Source organism: Myodes glareolus, chromosome 13 (assembly GCF_982192425.1).
Source record: "Myodes glareolus chromosome 13, mMyoGla1.1, whole genome shotgun sequence".
Taxonomy (NCBI): Eukaryota; Metazoa; Chordata; class Mammalia; order Rodentia; family Cricetidae; genus Myodes; species Myodes glareolus.
The window spans coordinates 50,529,034-50,548,023 of NC_142038.1; the positions used below are offsets into that span (position 1 = coordinate 50,529,034).

The 18,990-nt window shown below is 44.9% G+C and overlaps 1 protein-coding gene across 1 annotated transcript; it reads right to left on the reverse strand.

Annotated features, from left to right (window-relative positions):
* Window positions 1-12,289: 12,289 nt before the first annotated feature.
* Zmat2 (zinc finger matrin-type 2) lies at window positions 12,290-18,694 on the reverse strand. The gene is made up of 6 exons (XM_087896140.1): window positions 18,550-18,694; window positions 18,123-18,216; window positions 16,698-16,821; window positions 15,482-15,555; window positions 14,963-15,108; window positions 12,290-14,134 (listed from the first exon to the last, which is right to left on the reverse strand). The coding sequence occupies exons 1-6, from the start codon at window positions 18,565-18,567 to the stop codon at window positions 13,991-13,993; spliced, it is 600 nt and encodes a 199-aa protein (XP_087752266.1). The 5' UTR covers window positions 18,568-18,694; the 3' UTR covers window positions 12,290-13,990.
* Window positions 18,695-18,990: the final 296 nt, after the last annotated feature.

Genomic DNA, 18,990 nt, shown 5'->3' on the forward strand with positions numbered 1-18,990 from the left:
AGCTTTAGTAGTGAAAGAATTTGTAGATTTAGATTTATCAGAGGAGGAAGAACAACTAGAGGAAGCGGCTGCTAAATCTGAGAAAGAGCAGCGAGGTAGCCGGAGGCGGGGCGATGTTGATGTGTTTACTACAAAGGGCAGAAGAGACGAGGCGCCAGTACCTTCTGCCCTTCCCCCATCCGCCCCTCCACCCATGTACCAGCAGGTAGCTACAGAAGGCCACAGCTTCATAGGAAGGCAAACTTGGTCGCAACTGGCTGCTGCCTTTCCTGTTTTTGAGGAGCCACAGAATTATAATAGGTGGTATGAACCAATCCCATACAGACAGCTGAAGGATTTGGTTGAAGCTGCGAGAAATTATGGAGCAAATGCCAGTTATACAATCACATTATTGAGAAGGATTGTTACAGCAGCGCTGACTCCTACAGACTGGCAGGAGATTGCAAGAGCAGCTCTTCCAGCAGGGCAATTCCTGGATTTTAAATCTATAGTCCAGGACAAGGCTCAGACCCAAGAGCGCATTAACATACAAAGTGGCCACCCAGAGTGGATGGCTGATATGCTTCTTGGACAGGGGGCATTTGCTGGAAATCAGAATCATTATCCTTGGGAGGTTTATAGGCAGGTTAGTGAGATTCATTATAGAGCATGGAAATCACTCCCTAATAAAGGTGAAACAGCTGGTAACTTAAGCAAGATTATTCAAGGTGCTGCAGAGCCATTCTCTGATTATGTGGCTAGGATGACAGAGGCAGCTGAAAGAATGTTTGGGAATTTAGATATTTCATTGCCTTTTGTCCAGCAAATAATATTTGAGCAGAGCACCAAGGAATGTCAAGGAGCAATAGGTCCAGTAAAGGGAAAGGGATTAGAAGCCTGGATCAAAGCCTGCCGTGAAGTTGGGGGGCCTCTAACCAATGCAGGGCTGGCGGCTGCTGTGCTTGCTGCTGCCAGAGGGGTCAGAGGAGATAAGGGAAAGGCATACTTTAAATGTGGACAGTTGGGGCATTTCAAAAAACAATGTCCCAATAGTCATAATGCCTCAGATTCTTCAGGGCTCTCAGCTGCAACATCGCAGAGGCAGCCAGACATTTGTCCCAGATGCAAGAAAGGGAAACATTGGGTTAATGAGTGCAGATCAGTTAGGGATATAAATGGACAACTTATTCCTCTGCCTGTTCAGTCATTGTCAAAAAACGGATTGAGGGGCCCATGCACCCAGGGCCCAAAAATATTTGGGGCAATTCAGAACACGATGGCAGTCCCCGAGATGACTCCATCGTCCCAACAAGAAGGGCAGCCAAAGGCTCCGGAGGGCTGGACCTCTGTGCCACCTCCGAACTGCTATTAACTCAGGATATGGGAGTTCAGGTCATAGAAACAGACGTGTCTGGGCCATTAGAAAAAGATACTGTTGGCATAGTCTTGGGACATTCATCCTCAATTATGAAAGGCCTGATAGTCCATCCTGGAGTCATAGACCCTGCTCATGAAGGCTGCATTAAAATTCTTTGCCATTCTCCATACGGGGTAGTTTCCATCGCCCCAGGAGACAGAATAGCTCAACTCTTAGTTCTGCCTTCAGGGCGTAATAAGCTTCCAGCAGAGGGGCTTGTCTTAAAGGACAAAAGCCTTGCTCCCATGGGAGTAGATTTGGCTTGTTTATCCTTGGAGCTTGATCAGCGACCAATCTTAAATTTAGAAATAGAAGGAAAGATTTTTTCAGGCCTGGTGGATACTGGAGCAGATAAAAGTATCATCAGATCCCAAGTGTGGCCAAAACGCTGGCCCTTACAACAGGCCTCCCAGTCCCTTCAAGGGCTGGGGTATGCACAAACACCGCATATAAGTGCTAAGGAGTTAGTCTGGAGAACAGAAGATCAGAGAGGGACTTTTCAGCCTTTTGTGGTTGATTTGCCCATCAACCTATGGGGCAGAGATGTGCAGTCTCAAATGAGATTGAGACTTACAAATGATTATTCTGATACCAGTAAGCAAATGATAGCACGTCAGGGCTATGTTCCCAATAAGGGACTTGGTAAATGTCTCCAAGGTAGACAGAATCCTATTGAGACTGTCTCCAAGTTAGATAGAAAAGGCTTGGGTTTTTTATAGGGGCCACTGAAGCTGTAGCTTCCACACAAAAGACAATGCCAATCCCTTGGCTAGTAGATAAGCCGGTATGGGTCCCTCAGTGGCCCCTTTCCTTGGAAAAGCTGGAAGCTGCAAGACAATTAGTACAAGAACAGTTAGAACTAGGACATTTAGAACATTCTGTATCGCGTTGGAATGCGCCTATTTTTGTGATTAAAAAGGCTTCTGGAGGTTGGAGGTTACTGCATGACCTTAGGGCAGTCAATGCTCAGATGCAGGTCATGGGCCCAGCCCAGCAGGGCCTCCCATTGCTTTCAGCAATACCAAAGAATTGGCCTGTAATTTCCTTGGACATCAAGGACTGTTTCTTTTCAATTCCCGTGTGCCCTCAGGACCGGGAAAGGTTTGCATTTACTCTTCCATCTGTTAACAATGAGCAACCCAATGCTCGGTTTCAATGGAAAACTTTGCCTCAGGGAATGGCCAATAGCGCCCTCATGTGTCAGTTATATGTAGATGCAGCATTGAGTCCTGTTAGGAGACAATTTCCTACTGTGAAAATTGTTCACTACATGGATGATTTATTGTTATCTGCCCCCATCAGGAAACCCTGAAGGAAGTTTTCCAAAAGGTTGCATCCCTTTTGGAGGAGCAAGGACTCCACATAGCCTCAAATAAAGTACAAACATCTTCCATGGTGAAATTTTTGGGGTCTATAATCACCCCTGAAAGCATCAGGCCTCAGAAAGTGCTTATTCGCACCCATCACCTTAAAACTCTTAATGATTTCCAGCAGTTGCTGGGAGATATAAATTGGATTAGAGGATATTTAAATATACCTCGATCTGAGCTCTTGCCTTTGTTTTCCATCTTAGAAGGCAATCCTGATATCTGTTCACCTAGAGCCATGACCCCGGCTGCAATGCAGGCCCTTAAGAGGGTAGAATCTGCTATTACTACAGCTCAATTACAGCGAGTGAATCCATCCTTACCAATTTTGCTATGCATCCTCAAAACAAAGAATTATCCCACTGGAGTGTTATGGCAAGATGGACCCCTCTGGTGGATGCATGGAAATTCCATAGGAGCAAGATCTGTTCAATATTATCCAGAATTGGTGGCTGGCCAAGCATTAATGGGAATAAAGCTTTGCTTAGCCCACTTTGCGAGAATGCCTGACAAGTTGATAATTCCCTATACGAGGGAACAGGTAGAAGTTTTGACAGCCACAGTAGATGGCTGGGCTGTCCTGCTTTGTGCATTCCCTAATGTTATTGACAATCATGTGCCAAGGCACCCCTTAATAAATTTTGTGGAGAAAAATTTGGTGTATTTTCCCAGGATTACCTCGCCCCACCCATTAGAAGGAGCCTTAACTATCTATACAGATGGCTCAAAGACTGGAAAAGGGGCTCTGGTGGCAGGAAATGCTAAACCTGTGGTCTTTCAATTTCGGCCTGATTCCCCCCAAGTCACTGAGTGCTTGGTGGTTTTGGAGGTGTTTCAGAGATTTCTTGAGCCATTTAATTTAATTTCAGATTCACAATATGTGGTCAATGCTGTGGCCTCTCTTGAGGTTGCAGCCTCAATTCACAGCTCAAGTACAGTGTCTAATATTCTTTTACAAATACAAAAACATATTTTAAAAAGAGAAAATCCCTTTTATGTTGCTCATATTCGAGCCCATTCTCTCTTGCCAGGACCTATGGCAGAGGCCAATGCTCAAGCTGATGGTGCTACTCGAGCACTCGCCCTTGTGGCTACAGATTCACTCCAGCTAGCTAGAGGTTTCCATCAGCTCTATCATGTTCCAGCGAATACACTTCGCTTAAAGTTTAAGATCTCTAGGGAAGATGCCAGGAGGATAGTAAAAGCCTGTCCCTCCTGCGTGACCATGTTACATCCCCCACATATTGGGGTAAATCCCAGGGGGTTAAAGCCAAACTCACTCTGGCAAATGGATGTGACTCACATCTCGGAGTTTGGCAGACAAAAGTATGTTCATGTGTCGGTGGACACATGCTCTGGAATAATTCATGCCACCCCACTGGCAGGGGAAAAGGTAACTCATGTAAAAATGCATTACTTAGAGGCCTGGGCAGCTTGGGGAAAGCCAAGTCGTTTAAAAACCGACAATGGCCCGGCATATGCCTCACAGGGCTTTAAAGCCTTTTGCAAGCAATTACAAGTTGAACATACCACTGGCCTACCATACAATCCTCAAAGCCAGGGTATCGTAGAAAGAGCAAATAGAAATTTAAAGGAAATTTTGCGAAAGCAAAAAGGGGGAATAGCTATAGCAACTTCCCCCAGAGAAAGGATTTCTCTTGCACTCTTTACACTTAATTTTTAATTCAAAATATTGCTGGAAAAACAGCAGCAGACAGGCATGCCCTGTTTGAAAGCTCTACAGAGCAAGATTTGGTCATGTGGAAGGATGTATTGATTAATAAATGGTGTGGACCGGATCAGGTAATTACCAGATCCAGGGGAGCAATTTGCATTTTCCCTCAGAATCGTGAAGATCCAATCTGGGTGCCAGCGAGACTGACAAGAGAAATAAAGAAGAAAGATGATCCAGTGGATGCTGAGTGTCCTGTTGTGGAAGATTCATGTGGAGGCAGCAGAGATGACCCTCTGGGCGGTGTCAAGAGCAGAGCAGCACCCTGTGCAACCTCTTATCTCTTAACAATTTTCTGACTGACTCTATTTTGCCTTTTCCTTCCTTAGGAATGGGTGGGAGCAGAGATATTCTTGGCATGCTGTGTCTAGGTGGAAGTGCTGTATGTCTTTGATTGGTGTGCTACCTGCTAGCCCAAGTGAGGAGGGACAAGGTCTTTGTGGCACAGGCCTTGGCAGCCTTGGAATGTGTATCCTCACCCCAGGTTTGGCTCTCAGCCTCAAAAGAGCTCATAGGCAATTAGCCATGCATAGCCTTTGCACCCTCTAGGGACCAGATAGTCCCACGGCACAGAGGAAGGTATGCATAGGCGGAGGGTGTGCAGACACAGCCCTAGCACTCCCAGGGAAGTAGTTGTCCCATTGCACGGGAAGGGTGTGTCTTGCTTTTCTTTTCTTTAATCAGTCCACACATCATGAGGTGGGGACCAGATTGGAAAATAGTTTTGCCTCATTGCTCTTAAAGAAAATAAAAAGAGGAGCTGTAGGGAGCCGCCTGGATGTCGCCTTGGCCAGATAGTGCCAGCAGTCCTACAGCCTAGAGGTATACATATCCTTTGTTGTTGCCGCCTTAGGCCAGTTTGCTTGGAGCCTTGTTTTGCATTTCAGAGACTCAGTTTCCTGACCTGCCCTGTGGCCTTGGGCTCTAGCAGGATAGCATCAACCAATCAGCATTCTAGCCTCTCACCCTAGAAAAGCGGCTGTCTTTGGATTTTTCGCTCTCTCTCTCTCATCCCTGTTCCCCATTCCCCCTTTCAATCAAGGAGCCCTAATAAATTGTGATTGAGAAGGATTCTTGATTTTGTGATCGTCCATTCCTGCTGGTCAGGAAGCACGTCACAGCCTTGGCTGTCCAGGAACCCTCTCTGTAGATCAGTCTGGCCTCAACCTCACAGAGAGCCACCTGCCCCTGCCTTAGGAGTGCTGGGATTATAGAGCTGCACCACCACCGCCCAGCCCTTGAAGTTTTGTAACACATACTTCAATGGTGTCTTGTGACTGCTCATCCCCTCTCCCATCACAGCTCCCTTTCTTCCAACAGAATTGACAAAAGAACACACACACACAGAGACACACACACACACAATATAAAGACAACCAGGGGCAACCACCACACAGGCTCAAACCAGGGGATCCAGTGACATATCTCCAGCATTCAAGACACTGGAATTTGGGCTACACTCAGTCTTTCTTAAGTATCCAAGTCAGAAGGCAACCTAAACAGACTCGGAACCTCTGGGGCAGCAGAAATATAGGCAGGAGAAGTTTGTGGAGCCCTGAAACATCTCAGAGTACTCACCCCTAGGAGCTGTCACCCCAAAGGAGGTCTGAGACTCCTGATGTCTCAATATTTCAGTCTCTGGGGATATCTCTGGTGCCTCCAGAATGTTACCAGGTAAGGCTACCAGAAAACACACATGGAAACTTTTAAAACCGAAAAGAAAGTCTTTGTTGCTGGCCACTAGCTACACGGGGAACTTGCCCTCAAACCTCACAGTTGTCTTTCATGCACAGAAACCACTGGGTGACAGACCTCAGTTAGAACCATTAGCCAGGCTGTGGTGGTGTGCGCCTTTAATCTCCGCACTCAGAAAGAAGAGGGAAGCAGATCTCTATGAGTTTGGGGCTAGCCTGTTTTACAATGTGAGTTCCATGACAGTCAGGGCTACACAGAGTAACCCTGTCTCAAAAAAACAAAAGAGAGGACGAAAGAAAGGGGAAGGAGAGATGGAGGGAGGGAAAGAGGAAGGGAGAAAATGTGTTGTGGAATAATCTTTTTGTACACTGTGAAGATGTGTCACTCGGACTGGTTTAATAAAAAGCTGAACATCCAATGGCTAGGCAGGATTTTTGGAGCAGAGAAGACTCTGGGGAGAAGAAAGGTAGAGCCACCAGCCAGATGGAGAGAAAGCAAGACATGCAGGAGGAAGGGCAAAAGCCACAAGTCACGTAGCAACATGTAAGTGAATAGACATGGGCTAAGTTAAAAGAGCTAGCAGGACAAGCCTAAGCTACAGCCTGAACTTTTGTAATTAATAATAAGTCTCTATGCTTTTTGTGAGCTAGCAGCCCAAAGAAAAGTCTGCCTACAAAAATGTGTAGTAAGAACATGGAAACATTCAAATACTCGTACAGTGTCAGTATGATTATAAAATGATGTAGCCACTGTAGAAATCAAAATGATAATCCCCTACATAATTAAGAAGAGAATTACAGGAACTGGAGAGATGGCTAAGCAGATAAGAGTAATTATTGCTCTTACAGAGGGTCAGGTTTGGTTTCCAGCAGCAACATGGCTCACAACTATATGTTACTCCAGTTCCAGGAGATTTAATGCCCTTCCAACTCCAAGGGCACCAGGCATACATGGCATACATACATGTATGCAGGCAAAACACTCACACACACAAAAATACGAAAAAGTGGTTTTTTGGTTTCTTTTGAAAGAGGGTGTCTCTATGTAGTCCTGCCTGTCATGGAATTCACTCTGTAGACCAGGCTGGCTTCAAAATCATGTAGATTCACCTGCTTCTGACTCCCAAGATCTGGATTTAAAGATGTGTGCCACTGCACCCAGCATAAATAAATAAAATTATCACAACACAGAAGTTCTTAATCTAAATACATTCTAAAATAACTGAGTACAGAAATTTAAACACAGATCTGTATATCCATGTCCATAGAAGCATTATGCTTACCAAAACTAAAACAACCCATATGTCCAGCCACAAAATGTAATATTTTCAGAAACAAATTATTTTCTAGCGTATTTATGTTTTTCAGATGTATTTTGATTTTGATTTAGGTGTGTATGTCTGAGCGTGTACCACATATGGGACCAGAAGAAGGCATCAGATCTCCTGGAACTGGAGTCGTAGGAAGCTGTGAAGTAAGGTAAGGCATCAAACGCAAATCCTCACAAAGTGCTCTTAGCTGCCTTGCCGCGACTCAGGTCCCTGGCATTCCCATTTTTTAAAGGGATGAAATTCTGACAAAACATGCCACAACATAGATGAACCACCTGGATACTGTGCTAAGTGAAATAATTCACCTAAAAAAAAAAAACAAATAGAGCCGAGTGTGGTGGGGAACACAAAGTTTAAAACCCAACACTTGGGAAGCAGAGTCAAGTGGATGGATCTCAGTGAGTTTGAAGGTAACCTGGTCTACATTCTAGACCAACCGGAGAGTTACAGAGTGAGAGCCAGTCTCAAAATGTCAAAAAAAAAAAAAATAGGAGCTGGGTGTGGTGGTACAATCCTGTAATTTCAGCATTTGGAAGAGGAAACGGGAAGATTGGGAGTTGAAGACCATCCTTTGCTACATAAGTACACGGTTAGCAAGGGATACATGAGACCTGGTCTCTAAAAACAATAAATAATAATAATAAGCAAATATTGTGTTATTCTCTGTGGAAACAAACAGAACAGTGGTTGCTATGGTTTAGAAATAGGGAAATGGGAAGTTATTATGTAATTTGTATAGCTATAGTCTTACAAGAAAAAGGGTTCTGTAGATGAACAGTGAAGGGCATTGCATAGCAGCTTAATAATTGCATTCTGCCACTGATTTGAACAATGGAAAAATGTCAATATACCTAATTTTGTTATGGGTATTTTACCATAATCAAACAATCTCAAATGTTTAGATGTATTTCTTTTGTTTTCTGTGTTGTGGTGGTTTGAATGAAAATGGCCCCCATAGGCCCACGGGGAGTGGCACTATTAGGATGTGTGGCCTCGTTAGAGTAGGTGTGGCCTTGTTGGAAGAAGTGCGTCATCAAGGGTGGTGGCCTTTGAAGTTGTAGATGATCAAGTCAGGCCCTGTGTTACTCTCTTCCTGCTGTCAGCTATCTCTTCAGTACCGTGTCTGCCTGATGCCTTCATGCTTCCTACCATAATGATAAAGAACTAAACCTCTCAACTGTAAGCCAACCCCAACTAGATGTTTTCCTTTCTAAGAGTTGCCATGGTCATAGTGTCTCTTCACAGCAACAGAAACCCTAACTAAGATAGAAGCACAAGTGTTTTTGCCTGTGTGTTTGCATGTGTGTGTACCGCCTAAGTGCCTGGTGCCTGCAGAACCCTAAATATGGTGTCAGATCCCCTGAAACTGGAGTTACAGATGGGTGTGAGGCCAAGGCACACACAGTAGGCTAGAAAGCAGCGGGGACCCACCAATAGTAAATCCATCACCAGAAAAACTGCAGTGGAGAAATTAGGACGCTACGGAGGGCAGAGACCTGCTGACGAAAGGAACTCAGAAAACTAAAAGAATGTCCTGAAATAGCTTGAGACGAGAAACGGCCGTCTGGGAAGTGATTCCTTCATGAGGAAGGAGATGGTGTGAAGGAATACACACCGTGAGAAATTGATTTTGTGAGAAAGAAGTATACAAAGAAAACAGTCCCACAGTCAAGAAAGAATGATTCCCAGAATCAACCTCCATCCAACCAAACAGCTGCATTCTGCTCTGTGGACACGAGAGGGCACTCTTGACCTCAGAACGCTGATTACTCTCATTGGCAAATGCTAAAGCAGGAAAACATTGAAAACGCACAGAATTACATGGCATTACATGAAGAAAATTAAAACTTAAAATCAATGAGTCTTTAAAAACTAACTATTAAATAGGAAAACTGGATCGCAACAGTGGCTGAAGTCACTGATATTGAAGAAAACTAATTCAGAAAAAAGAACAAAACGAGAGAAAGAGAAAGAAAAAGCAGAAGGCAAGCAAGCAAGCAGGTCCTTAGAGAACGTGATAGATACAGCCAAAAGAAGAAAATAATGGGATACATTCAAAGTATTAGCATCAGAAAACTTTCTGGAAAAGGACTGGAAAGCGCCCGCGGGTCTCGAACCAACCACGTGGTTGGTTGTGGCGCCTGGACACGACCAAGAATGGTAGTTATCAAGCTGAAGCACTGTCGAAGTAACCGCTGAGCTACAGCCAGTCCCGCAGTTTCTTCCTGGATATAGCTACAAGACTGTGAGAGAAACATACGTCATCCTGAGACTGAAAGTTTTTCGCTGACAGGGCGTGTGACACCGACCAATCGGATCCCGTTCCGGTCACTAGGTGAGGGCTTCCCGAGTGCCCGCAGCGCCCGCGCAGACTCCCGGGCTCACCCCGGTGTAGAGCTCCTCCCCTTGTCCATTCAGCCCTGCGCTGGTCCATGTCGCTCTAAGTATGTTCAGTCACTGCCTCTCCCACCCGAGGAAGTGGAAGCTTTGCAAAGTGCAAAAGGTTATTCCAGACGTAGCTCCGAACTTCGTGGCTTAAAGCGGCTCTCCCAGATGTAGATTCGCGTTTGTTCTATCATATAGTTCCAAATACCTGGTCAACTCTTATACCTCTTATGTACCGAAAACAACTAATTTTCCTCAAAATTCCTGCCTTTCTATTAGCCACCATAATATACCAGTGTGGATTCTCCCAGACACGATGTTGAACTTTTGCTGTTTTGCTGTTTGATGGTTTAGTCTTTTGATTTAGGTAACTGTCTCAGACAAAGCATTTGGAAGGCAAAGACAGAGATTGGCTACATAAGACTCTGTCTCAAACAAAAACAAAACTAAGTCTTGGAGAGTTTTCTTGAGTTATATACCTAACTCACCTCCATTTTAGCGTCTGCCCTAAATGCACTCATTTTAAACATCCCTCTGTATCTATTGATTTATACAGAAGTATACTATTTGTGTATGGTTTTTGTTTTGGAGACAAGGTCTCACTTTATAACCCAGATTGGCCCTTAAACTTGCCATCCTCCTGCCTCAGCCTCCCTAGTAGGGAATTACAGAGTGCCATCAAACCTGTTTCTTTGTAGGGCTGGGGAACAAACCTCATGAAAGCTATGTGTATCACAAGAACCAGTTTTTGTCTGTAAAGAGGGTCTCATATAACCAGGGCATAGCTGAGAATGACCTTGAGTTTCTGACCCTCCTAGATTACAGTGTGCCCAGCACACCCAGTTGTAGCGGTTGCCGGGAATGAACCTAGGGCTTTGTCCATGCTACATAGGCACTTTATCAACTGAGCTATATTCCCATCCACCACCACCCCCAAGTGTTTTTAGATACTTACAGACAACATGGTGGCAAATGTCCATAATCCGACCATTTATGGGAAGTGGAAGCAGGAGGAACAGGATTCAGGACCATCCTTGGAACATAGTTAAGTTCGAGGCCAGCCTAGGCCACAAGAGATCCTGAGAAGCCACAGAGCCATCTTGTGTTTCCTGTTTTTGTTTTGACACAAGGTCTATGTAGACCAGGCTTGTCTAAAATTCAGATATTTGATGCTTCTGCCTCCTGAGTAATGAGATCAATTGCATGTTTCACCACACCTGGCTCCAATTTTAAATAGTAATTCCACTAGAAGGTAAATCCCCTACCTGTCGATCTTGACACCCTGCTCCAGAAGACACCAATGCCTTTATCAGGCATGGTCATGAATGCCTGTAGTCCCAAAGTACATGGGAGACTGAGACAGGGGATCCTAAGATTGCCTCAAAAAAGTTTCTCTCCTAATAAATCAACGAATAAATTAACACAAGTAGGACAATAGGTACACTTAACTAAAACACAAATTTTCTACAGCTTGAACTTCTCTTTAAGAGATTGTTCTGTGTTCTAAATTCCCACCCCAACCTCTTTCCACCCTCCAAGCGCCCTTCTTTTTTGCATGTTTGGTGTTTGGGTTTTTTGTTTGTTTGTTTGTTTTTTGTTTTTTTTTTTTGAGACAGGGTTACTCTGTGTAGCCCTGGCTGTCCCGGAACTCACTCTGTAGATCAGGTTGGCTTCGAACTGAGATGCCTCTGCCTCCCCAGTGCTGGGAGTAAAGGCGTGAGCCACCACCGCCGCCCCAAGCTCCCATCTTAACACCACCCCCATAGAACCTAGCCATGTCATTTACCTGTCCCAAGTTTACAAAACCTGAAACACATGGTTATAATGGAAATGACAGAGATGATCTCACCACAGTAGAGAGAAAACACTCATCATTGCTCAGTTGGAGGGGTGATTTCCCAAGGTTAGAATTAGTCTTGGGAGGTGGAAAGGATCCACTCAACCATGTTACTCTTTCTAGGACAGGTAGTGTAATTCTGCCAATGAATGCAAATGTAAGCTTACCTGCAATCAGCCTGCAAACTCTGTAAGGTTTCTTTGATATAAAGTCTTGCTATCCAAACCAGACTGGTCATGATTTTATAGCAATCCTGCTTCTGTTTCCCAAGTGCTGGGATTACAGGTGTGCATCACCATGTTCAACACTAAATATATTCCTGAGTCAGGCAGTGAGCCAACATGGAAGCACGTGTTTATACAGCATTCCCAATGGTCAAATTCTATGTGAGAATTCATTCATCATAAAGCAGACCTATCAGTACCAAAATCTTACACACAAAAATAAAGGGCAGGGTCCAGGGCTTTGTGAGACCCAGTGTGTCAGATGCTACCTAAAGGTGAGGAATTACATGGATTAGAGAAAGAGTCATATTGTGGCAGTCTCGTTAACTCAAATGGACCCCTTTATTGAGAGCATAGAGGCAGCCAAAGGAGTTTCATCTGTTTACATGACTTGTGTGACTGTCCCCTCTGCCCTCATCCCCATCTCATCCTTGAACCCCTTACACAAGGCACAGTACGTGATCCAGGAGTTCTCAGTGTTGGGCGGGGAGGGGTTGACCAGTCTATGTCATGCAGTTCACAGGTTATACCACAGTGGGGAAGTTTCTTAGTCATTTTCAATGGGAGAGTCATTTACCCATTCTCAGGCAACAAAGGTAATTTTAGTTGTCACAACTGGATGCAAGCGCTACTGACACCTACTAAGTGAAGACCAGGAATGCAGCTCAACATCCTACAGTGCATAGAACAACCCCTTAAACATAGCTGGCCAGTTACAGGCAGAGCCTTTAATCCCAGCACCGAAGAGGCTAAGACAGGTGGATCTCTGAGTTCAAAGCTATTCAAGTGAGACCCTGTCTCAAATACTAAAGAAAAACCTCAAAGGCTTTCCTAGCTCATCATCAACTGTACCAAGACCGAGCAACCCAGTGCCTGCCCAACTGCAGACAGTTAGGTTCAACCCTGAGCTTTTCTGTTAAGATCAGAGGATGCTAAAATTACAGGAGGCTAAACTGTTGCTCAGACTCACAAGGGCACAGATTCTATTAGCAGAGAGGGAAAACTCACACTGAGGAAACCTATACTGGGGAGTGGGGGTTTCAAATCAGAAGAGGAAGGCTCTATGTGGAAACCCTTACTATAAAAACTTCTGGGACAGGGGATGATTTGAAAAGGTTCCCAACAAATGTGAAACAGGCCCAGTCAGTGCCATTTATTGTACATGTTGAACAGTGTCTGAGAACCAGGGTCTCCAGAGTTTGTTTGTCTGTTTGGTTTAAGGGTTCTTTTGTCTTGTTGGTTTCATTCTTTTTTGCATCAAATAGGTTCTTCCAAGAACCTGTTCCCGAGGAAGACAAAAACAGAAATCCTCAGTGAAGTGAAACAGAAGAAACAAGGTTAAAAACTCACCAGACACAAGCCACACCAAACACTCATCCCATTTAATTTCCTGTTACATGCACCGAGGAAACCAAAAACATTAAGCCCCAGGGCAGCAATGCCCTGAGATTCTAGCTCAGGCCCCTCTTTGTGATAAATCATGCACACATACCCACACACACATTGACCCAGGCAGAAGTCACATGCATGCACAGGTGGCTAGAGAACTGCTGGGCGGGACGGGAGGAAGAGCTGGGCAAGCATACACCAGCACCTGTGTGCTGGAGACCCAGATAACCCTTCTGTTGCAAGCTGAACAAGAGTAAAGATTAAAACAAAAGCAGAACACAGGAAAAAGGAGGATGTTCAGACAGGTTGGATAGATGAAGAGGGAAAGATGCAGGGAAATTGGGGGAAAGCAGCCTCAAAGAGGGAGGTCTTTCTTTATTGGGAACAAGGATGGGCAGAGGATCTGTGACTCCAATAATATACCGAGGCTGACGGAATCTGCCACAGCTTCCCCTCTACATCCTGTGTCCTCTCCTGAAGCAGAGGGAAACCACAAACACCCACCCTCTAGCCCTGCCCATTAACACTCGTAAGGACTTTCTCCAGTACCCAAAAAGAAATGACACCCCACCCCACCTCAACACACACTCAAAGTTAGGTCCAGTACAGGCCAAAGCTAGGCCAAATAGAACGCCTCAGTAACTCTTCTTGGTGGAGCCAAAGCCAGAGAAGCCCATCACAGCTGCCATCTCATCATCCTCCTCAAACGTCAAGTCCTCCTCAGCCCTCCTTTTCTTCTCCTTCTGCTTCTCTTTCTTGTATGCTTTAGCCTTTTCCTCCTAAAGGGCAAAAAAGAGAAAAATTACACAGAATTAGTTCACTCCAGAGCTGATATTGTTGAAAGAGATACGTGAGCTTCAAGATTCTTTTCAATCTTTCAGCATGACTGACAGTCACAGTAAAGGTTAAAAAATCAGGGATAAAGCCCTTGTCCAGCACGTACAAGGCCCCGAGACTGACTCCTAGGACGGCAGTGGGAAGATTGTAAGAAAAGATTTTAAGGATAAGAAGAGATTCATTAAGTCTCTGGAGTTCTTAATTATACACCCTACTTCATCTCTAGTTCTAACCAGACAACATCCTGGGGCATACAGGATATGCTAATATCTGTTCTCAGTTCAGTGTAAATACTATCCTAAGATCTTCCATGCAGAAAATGAGGTACACTGAAGTTATTTAACTTTCCCAAAATTCATGCAAATACATAGAAGAAAAAGGATTCTGACTCTATAACCTGGATCCATAGACCAACTAGGGACTAGTTATATTTAGTAACTATAGGAGTGTACTCCCTCCTATAGTCTAAAAGGGAGTAAAAAGTGTAGGGGAAGCTACACATGCATGCAAGTATATGATAGCAGAGGGAAGTTCTGAACTTTCTTCATTTTGTTATGAACCTAAAATTAGTCTAAAACAAACCTGTCTAAAAGAGTCAAAGAGAAATGGATAGGTTTTGAGCCTATCTCATGAGTCTCAAACAAGGACGCCCTAGTTCACAAAAATCCAAAAACAAGACTGGAGATCAGAGAGTAAGCCGAGGAAGAGGGCCACCCCCAATTCACAAGGTAAAATGCCAAAGGTGGGGAGCAGGGTCAGGAGAGCCTCACCTCTTCTCTGAGTTCCTTCATCCTTTCCTCAAAATCATAGTCCTTCTGCTTCTCTTCCATCTTCTTCTTGTTGACCTCAAAACGTTTCTTTACCTGATCCAGAGTGGAGCGTTCCACACGCATAGACATACCCAAGTTTCGCTGATCTGGTGAGGTGAACAGTGAAGGCAACCATGACTATACAGTCTCAGCCCCTCAAAAAGTCTGGCCCTTGCTTTTTTTTTTTTCCTTTTTTCTTTTTTAACCTTTTCATAATAAAATACACAACAAAAATAACTATGCCTAAAAGAAGCTCTGGGTCTCACCTGCTCTCAGAAGTGGCAGCCCCAGATAATTAGCAGGTAGCTGATTTACTAATCAGATTATCAACCAGGTCAGCTAACCTCCTCCTCTGGCCTCTGTGCTTCTGCACAGGAGTCACATACTCAGCAATACACATTTACACACACACACACACACCCTACCACACTTCCCCTCGACCAGTCCTAGCTCCAGTCCTAAACTACCTCCAAGTCTTACGTTTCTTTCCATTAATGTGATCCAGGAAGTTGATGGAGTCCTTCACCACGCAGTCACAGACGTTGCAGTAGTAGCTGACATATGGGAAGAAACAGCATATGGGTCAATCTGGTTTTTAAGGATCTTACTGTTTTCAGGGAAGAAAACTCAAATTTTTGGGTTATGAAATCTGTTTCATTAATGGAGACATTAACTGGTCTGAGACCAAGCTGGCCTCAGACATGCAGAGCTTGTCCTGCCCCTTCGTAAATGCTAGAATTACAGATGTGTATTTTCATAAAGCCTTAGAAGATAGTCTAGATCCTCCAAGGCAGCCTGACTCTCGTTGTCTTCCCTTCCTTTGTAGCTTCCTCCCAATCTGTGCCAAAATGTTCTGTGTGATAGTCAGAACGTGCAAAAGCGGTGGTTTATCATTTCCAAGATTAGATTATCATACAGTGGCTTCTGCGATTGTGAGGATGACCTGGTTTGGGGAAATTCATCTCTTTATGTTTATCGTTAACAACCTTACAAATAGGCCCGCAGGGTGAACTTCAGCCTCCAAACCATAGGCATCTGAAAGCCTGGAAGAAGATCTAACTTTATTTAAGCCCCAGTGAATGCAAGCAAATCTAGTCAATTCCATGACTGCAGCTTCATTGGAGACCCTGATCCAGAACCTCCAAGGAAACTAACTATCCCTCAATTCTGTGCCCACGAAACTATGAGCTACTATTATTATTTTATGATCCTAGAGGTTTAACTTACTAATTTATACAGCAAAGGCATCAAAACAGTGGGTTTACTAAATAATCTGCAGAAATGTGCCTAACTGCTATATATCTGTGTGAGTCTCCAGATAAATTCTAACTTGACAGAATTGAAGGAATGGTGGCAAAGGGGTGACAAGCTCTGTGGAACTCTTCTACAGGTCACAGTACTGGTGTATAATAACTACAGTCAACAGCTCCACCTAAAACACCCTAGTGCCTTCATAACAGACTATATAATCCCTTTGAGGGTACTACTGATAAGAAGCAAACTCACAGAACAAACTCCCCTAGAAATAGGGCTGAGTTGACTTCAAACTTCAGGGGGCAAAGAAAAACAAAGAATCGGGTTATGGTCAATAAGGTTGCCATTCCTGACCTGAGACTCTACTCAACACTTCCTAAAACCAATATGAATAGTTTATTAGACCAGCCGTGGTATTAGAGCAGGACAAAAAGCTACTCACCCTCCCATTTCAGACTGTGGGGTCGTCTTGGTAATGACGATCGTCTTCCCAAGCTTGGACTCCAAGTCCACCTTGTAATCCCTGTGCCGAAGAAGCTCCCGCTTGACGGGCTGCACTGGTTTTCCTGAAACAGAATGACAAAGTGGGTCCCCTCAGTATTTTTTTTGGGGGGGGGGTTGGCTTTTCGAGACAGGGTTTCTCTGTAGCTTTGGAGCCTATCCTGGAACTAGCTCTTGTAGACCAGGCTGGCCTCGAACTCAGAGGTCCGCCTGCCTCTGTCTCCCAAGCGCTGGGATTAAAGGCGTGCGCTACCACCACTGGGTGAGCCCCTCAGTATTTACTAGAATCTCTCTCTCTCTCCCTCTTTGTGTGTGTGCGTGGGGATTCCCTCAGTATTTACTAGAATCTGTGTGTGTGTGTGTGTGTGTGTGTGTGTGTGTGTGTGTGTGTGTGTGATTTCTCTGTGTAGCCCTTGCTATACTGAACTCACTTTGTAGACCAGGCTGGCCTCAAACTCAGAGATCCACCTGCCTCTGCCTCCTGAGTACAGGGATTAACAGTTGAGTATTACAGTGTCTTAAGACAAAAAGGAAAAGAAATACATGAACCCCAAAATGAAGATGACTACTCTTGTTGTTTTTTTTTGGATTCCTCAACAAAGGGACACAATAGATACTTTATATAGCAGTTAAAAGAGGCCAGAAAAAACTCTAATTGGCCTGGAACTTACTATGTGGACCAAGCTGGCTGCGAATTTGATGGTAATCCCAACTCTCAAGAGCTTTTCTCCACTTTAAAGTTAGCAAACTTAACAGAGCTTCCCAGTCGAGCTGAACTGAGGAGTTCTGAATTTTTGCTAAAGTAAACCTCTCAGAAGAGGGGAACTCACACTCCGTAACATAATGTCCAATGTTTTCGTGCGTGTGATGGTTAATACTGGTTGTCAACTTGACTACACCTGGAATCATCTAAACCCAAGCAGTTGAGCACACTTGTTTGCAGCTTACTTTTACTTTTGTTTGGGGGGTGGGGATGAAGGAGCTGAACCATTTAAGAGGGAAAAGCCAGCTGGGTGATAGTGGCGCACGCCTTTAATCCCAGCACTTGGGAGGCAGAGGCAGGCAGATTTCTGTAAGTTCGAGGCCAGCCTGGTCTACAAGAGCGAGTTCCAGGACAGGCTCCAAAGCTACAGAGAAACCCTGTCTCGAAAAGCAAAGACAAAACAAAAAAAGATGGGAAAACCCACCCTGAATATGGGCCACACCAGGGGGCAGCTCATGTAAAAGGAGAGGGGAAGCTTTGGTTTTCGCTTTCTTGTCGTTACTCGCTAACTGAAAAGCTATCTATCCTATAGACGGGGCAGTCCTTCTCTGCCACTGTATCAACTTTACCATCCCCTTAGCCCTTCGAGAAGCGAGCACCCACCATCCTTCTTTTCTCTCTCTTCTGTGAGTCTCTTCTCCGCGAGCTTCTCATATTCATCTTTGTCCCACTTTCGGCGAAAGTCCAAGTTTTTTGTCTGTAGGAGGAAAAAGTGCTCAAGATCCGTCGTTGTGCCTGCTCCCCTGAAGAAACTAAGGGAACCGCCTAACTGCTACCAAGGCGGCCCCAGGACCTTTCAAAAGAGAAGTCTCTCTGGAACGCCCGGGGGTCTGGGGGTACTCGGGACCCCAACCCGAGGGACTTCCGAGATTCCACGGTCCCTGCGCCAAGGCCTTACGGGGGAGTCCTCGAACCTGGACCCTGAGATCGCGAAGAGGTGTCAGGATATCAGCCAAGTCTCACAGCTTGTCTATATTTAGTTCCGAAAAACCACCCCAGACCCCTCAAACCTCCTCACACCAACACCTACCCCGCTGCCCGACGCCATCTTCACAGCGAAGTGAATGGAAAGTCGTAAAGTGCCGTAAAGCGCGCCCAGGAGCCATAAGGCAAGATCACGCTCCAATAAGATTCGAGCCTCGCGTTCTAACTGTGTTAAGGACTGGAGCGATTCTAAGGCTATCCTGTTAGCCCCGCCCTCTGTTCCAAGGAGACGGCGCAGGCGCAAAGGGAGCGTGAAGCAACACGGAAGTAAGGGCACTGGCCAACGTTTTTTTTTCTCTGGCTTTCAAAACAAGCCCTGGAAGAGTAATAGCTCAGCTCTTCCTTCTATTTTACAAAGACTCAGAGGTTCGGAAACAGTACCCCATAAGCTAGTCAACTTTACCTGCATCTTAGCTTTTTTTTTTTAAAGACAGGTTCTCAGGTAGCCCAGGCTGTACTCTATGTCGTGGAGGCTAGTCTTGAACTT

Excerpts from the sequence above, each read along its gene's own strand:
- Zmat2 (XM_087896140.1), bottom strand. Across the intron at positions 15,556-16,697 it reads CCACAGTCTGAAATGGGAGG|CTACTACTGCAACGTCTGTG; the intron begins GTGAGTAGCTTT and ends CCCATATGTCAG. Across the intron at positions 14,135-14,962 it reads TGAAGGAACTCAGAGAAGAG|GAGGAAAAGGCTAAAGCATA; the intron begins GTGAGGCTCTCC and ends TTTGCCCTTTAG.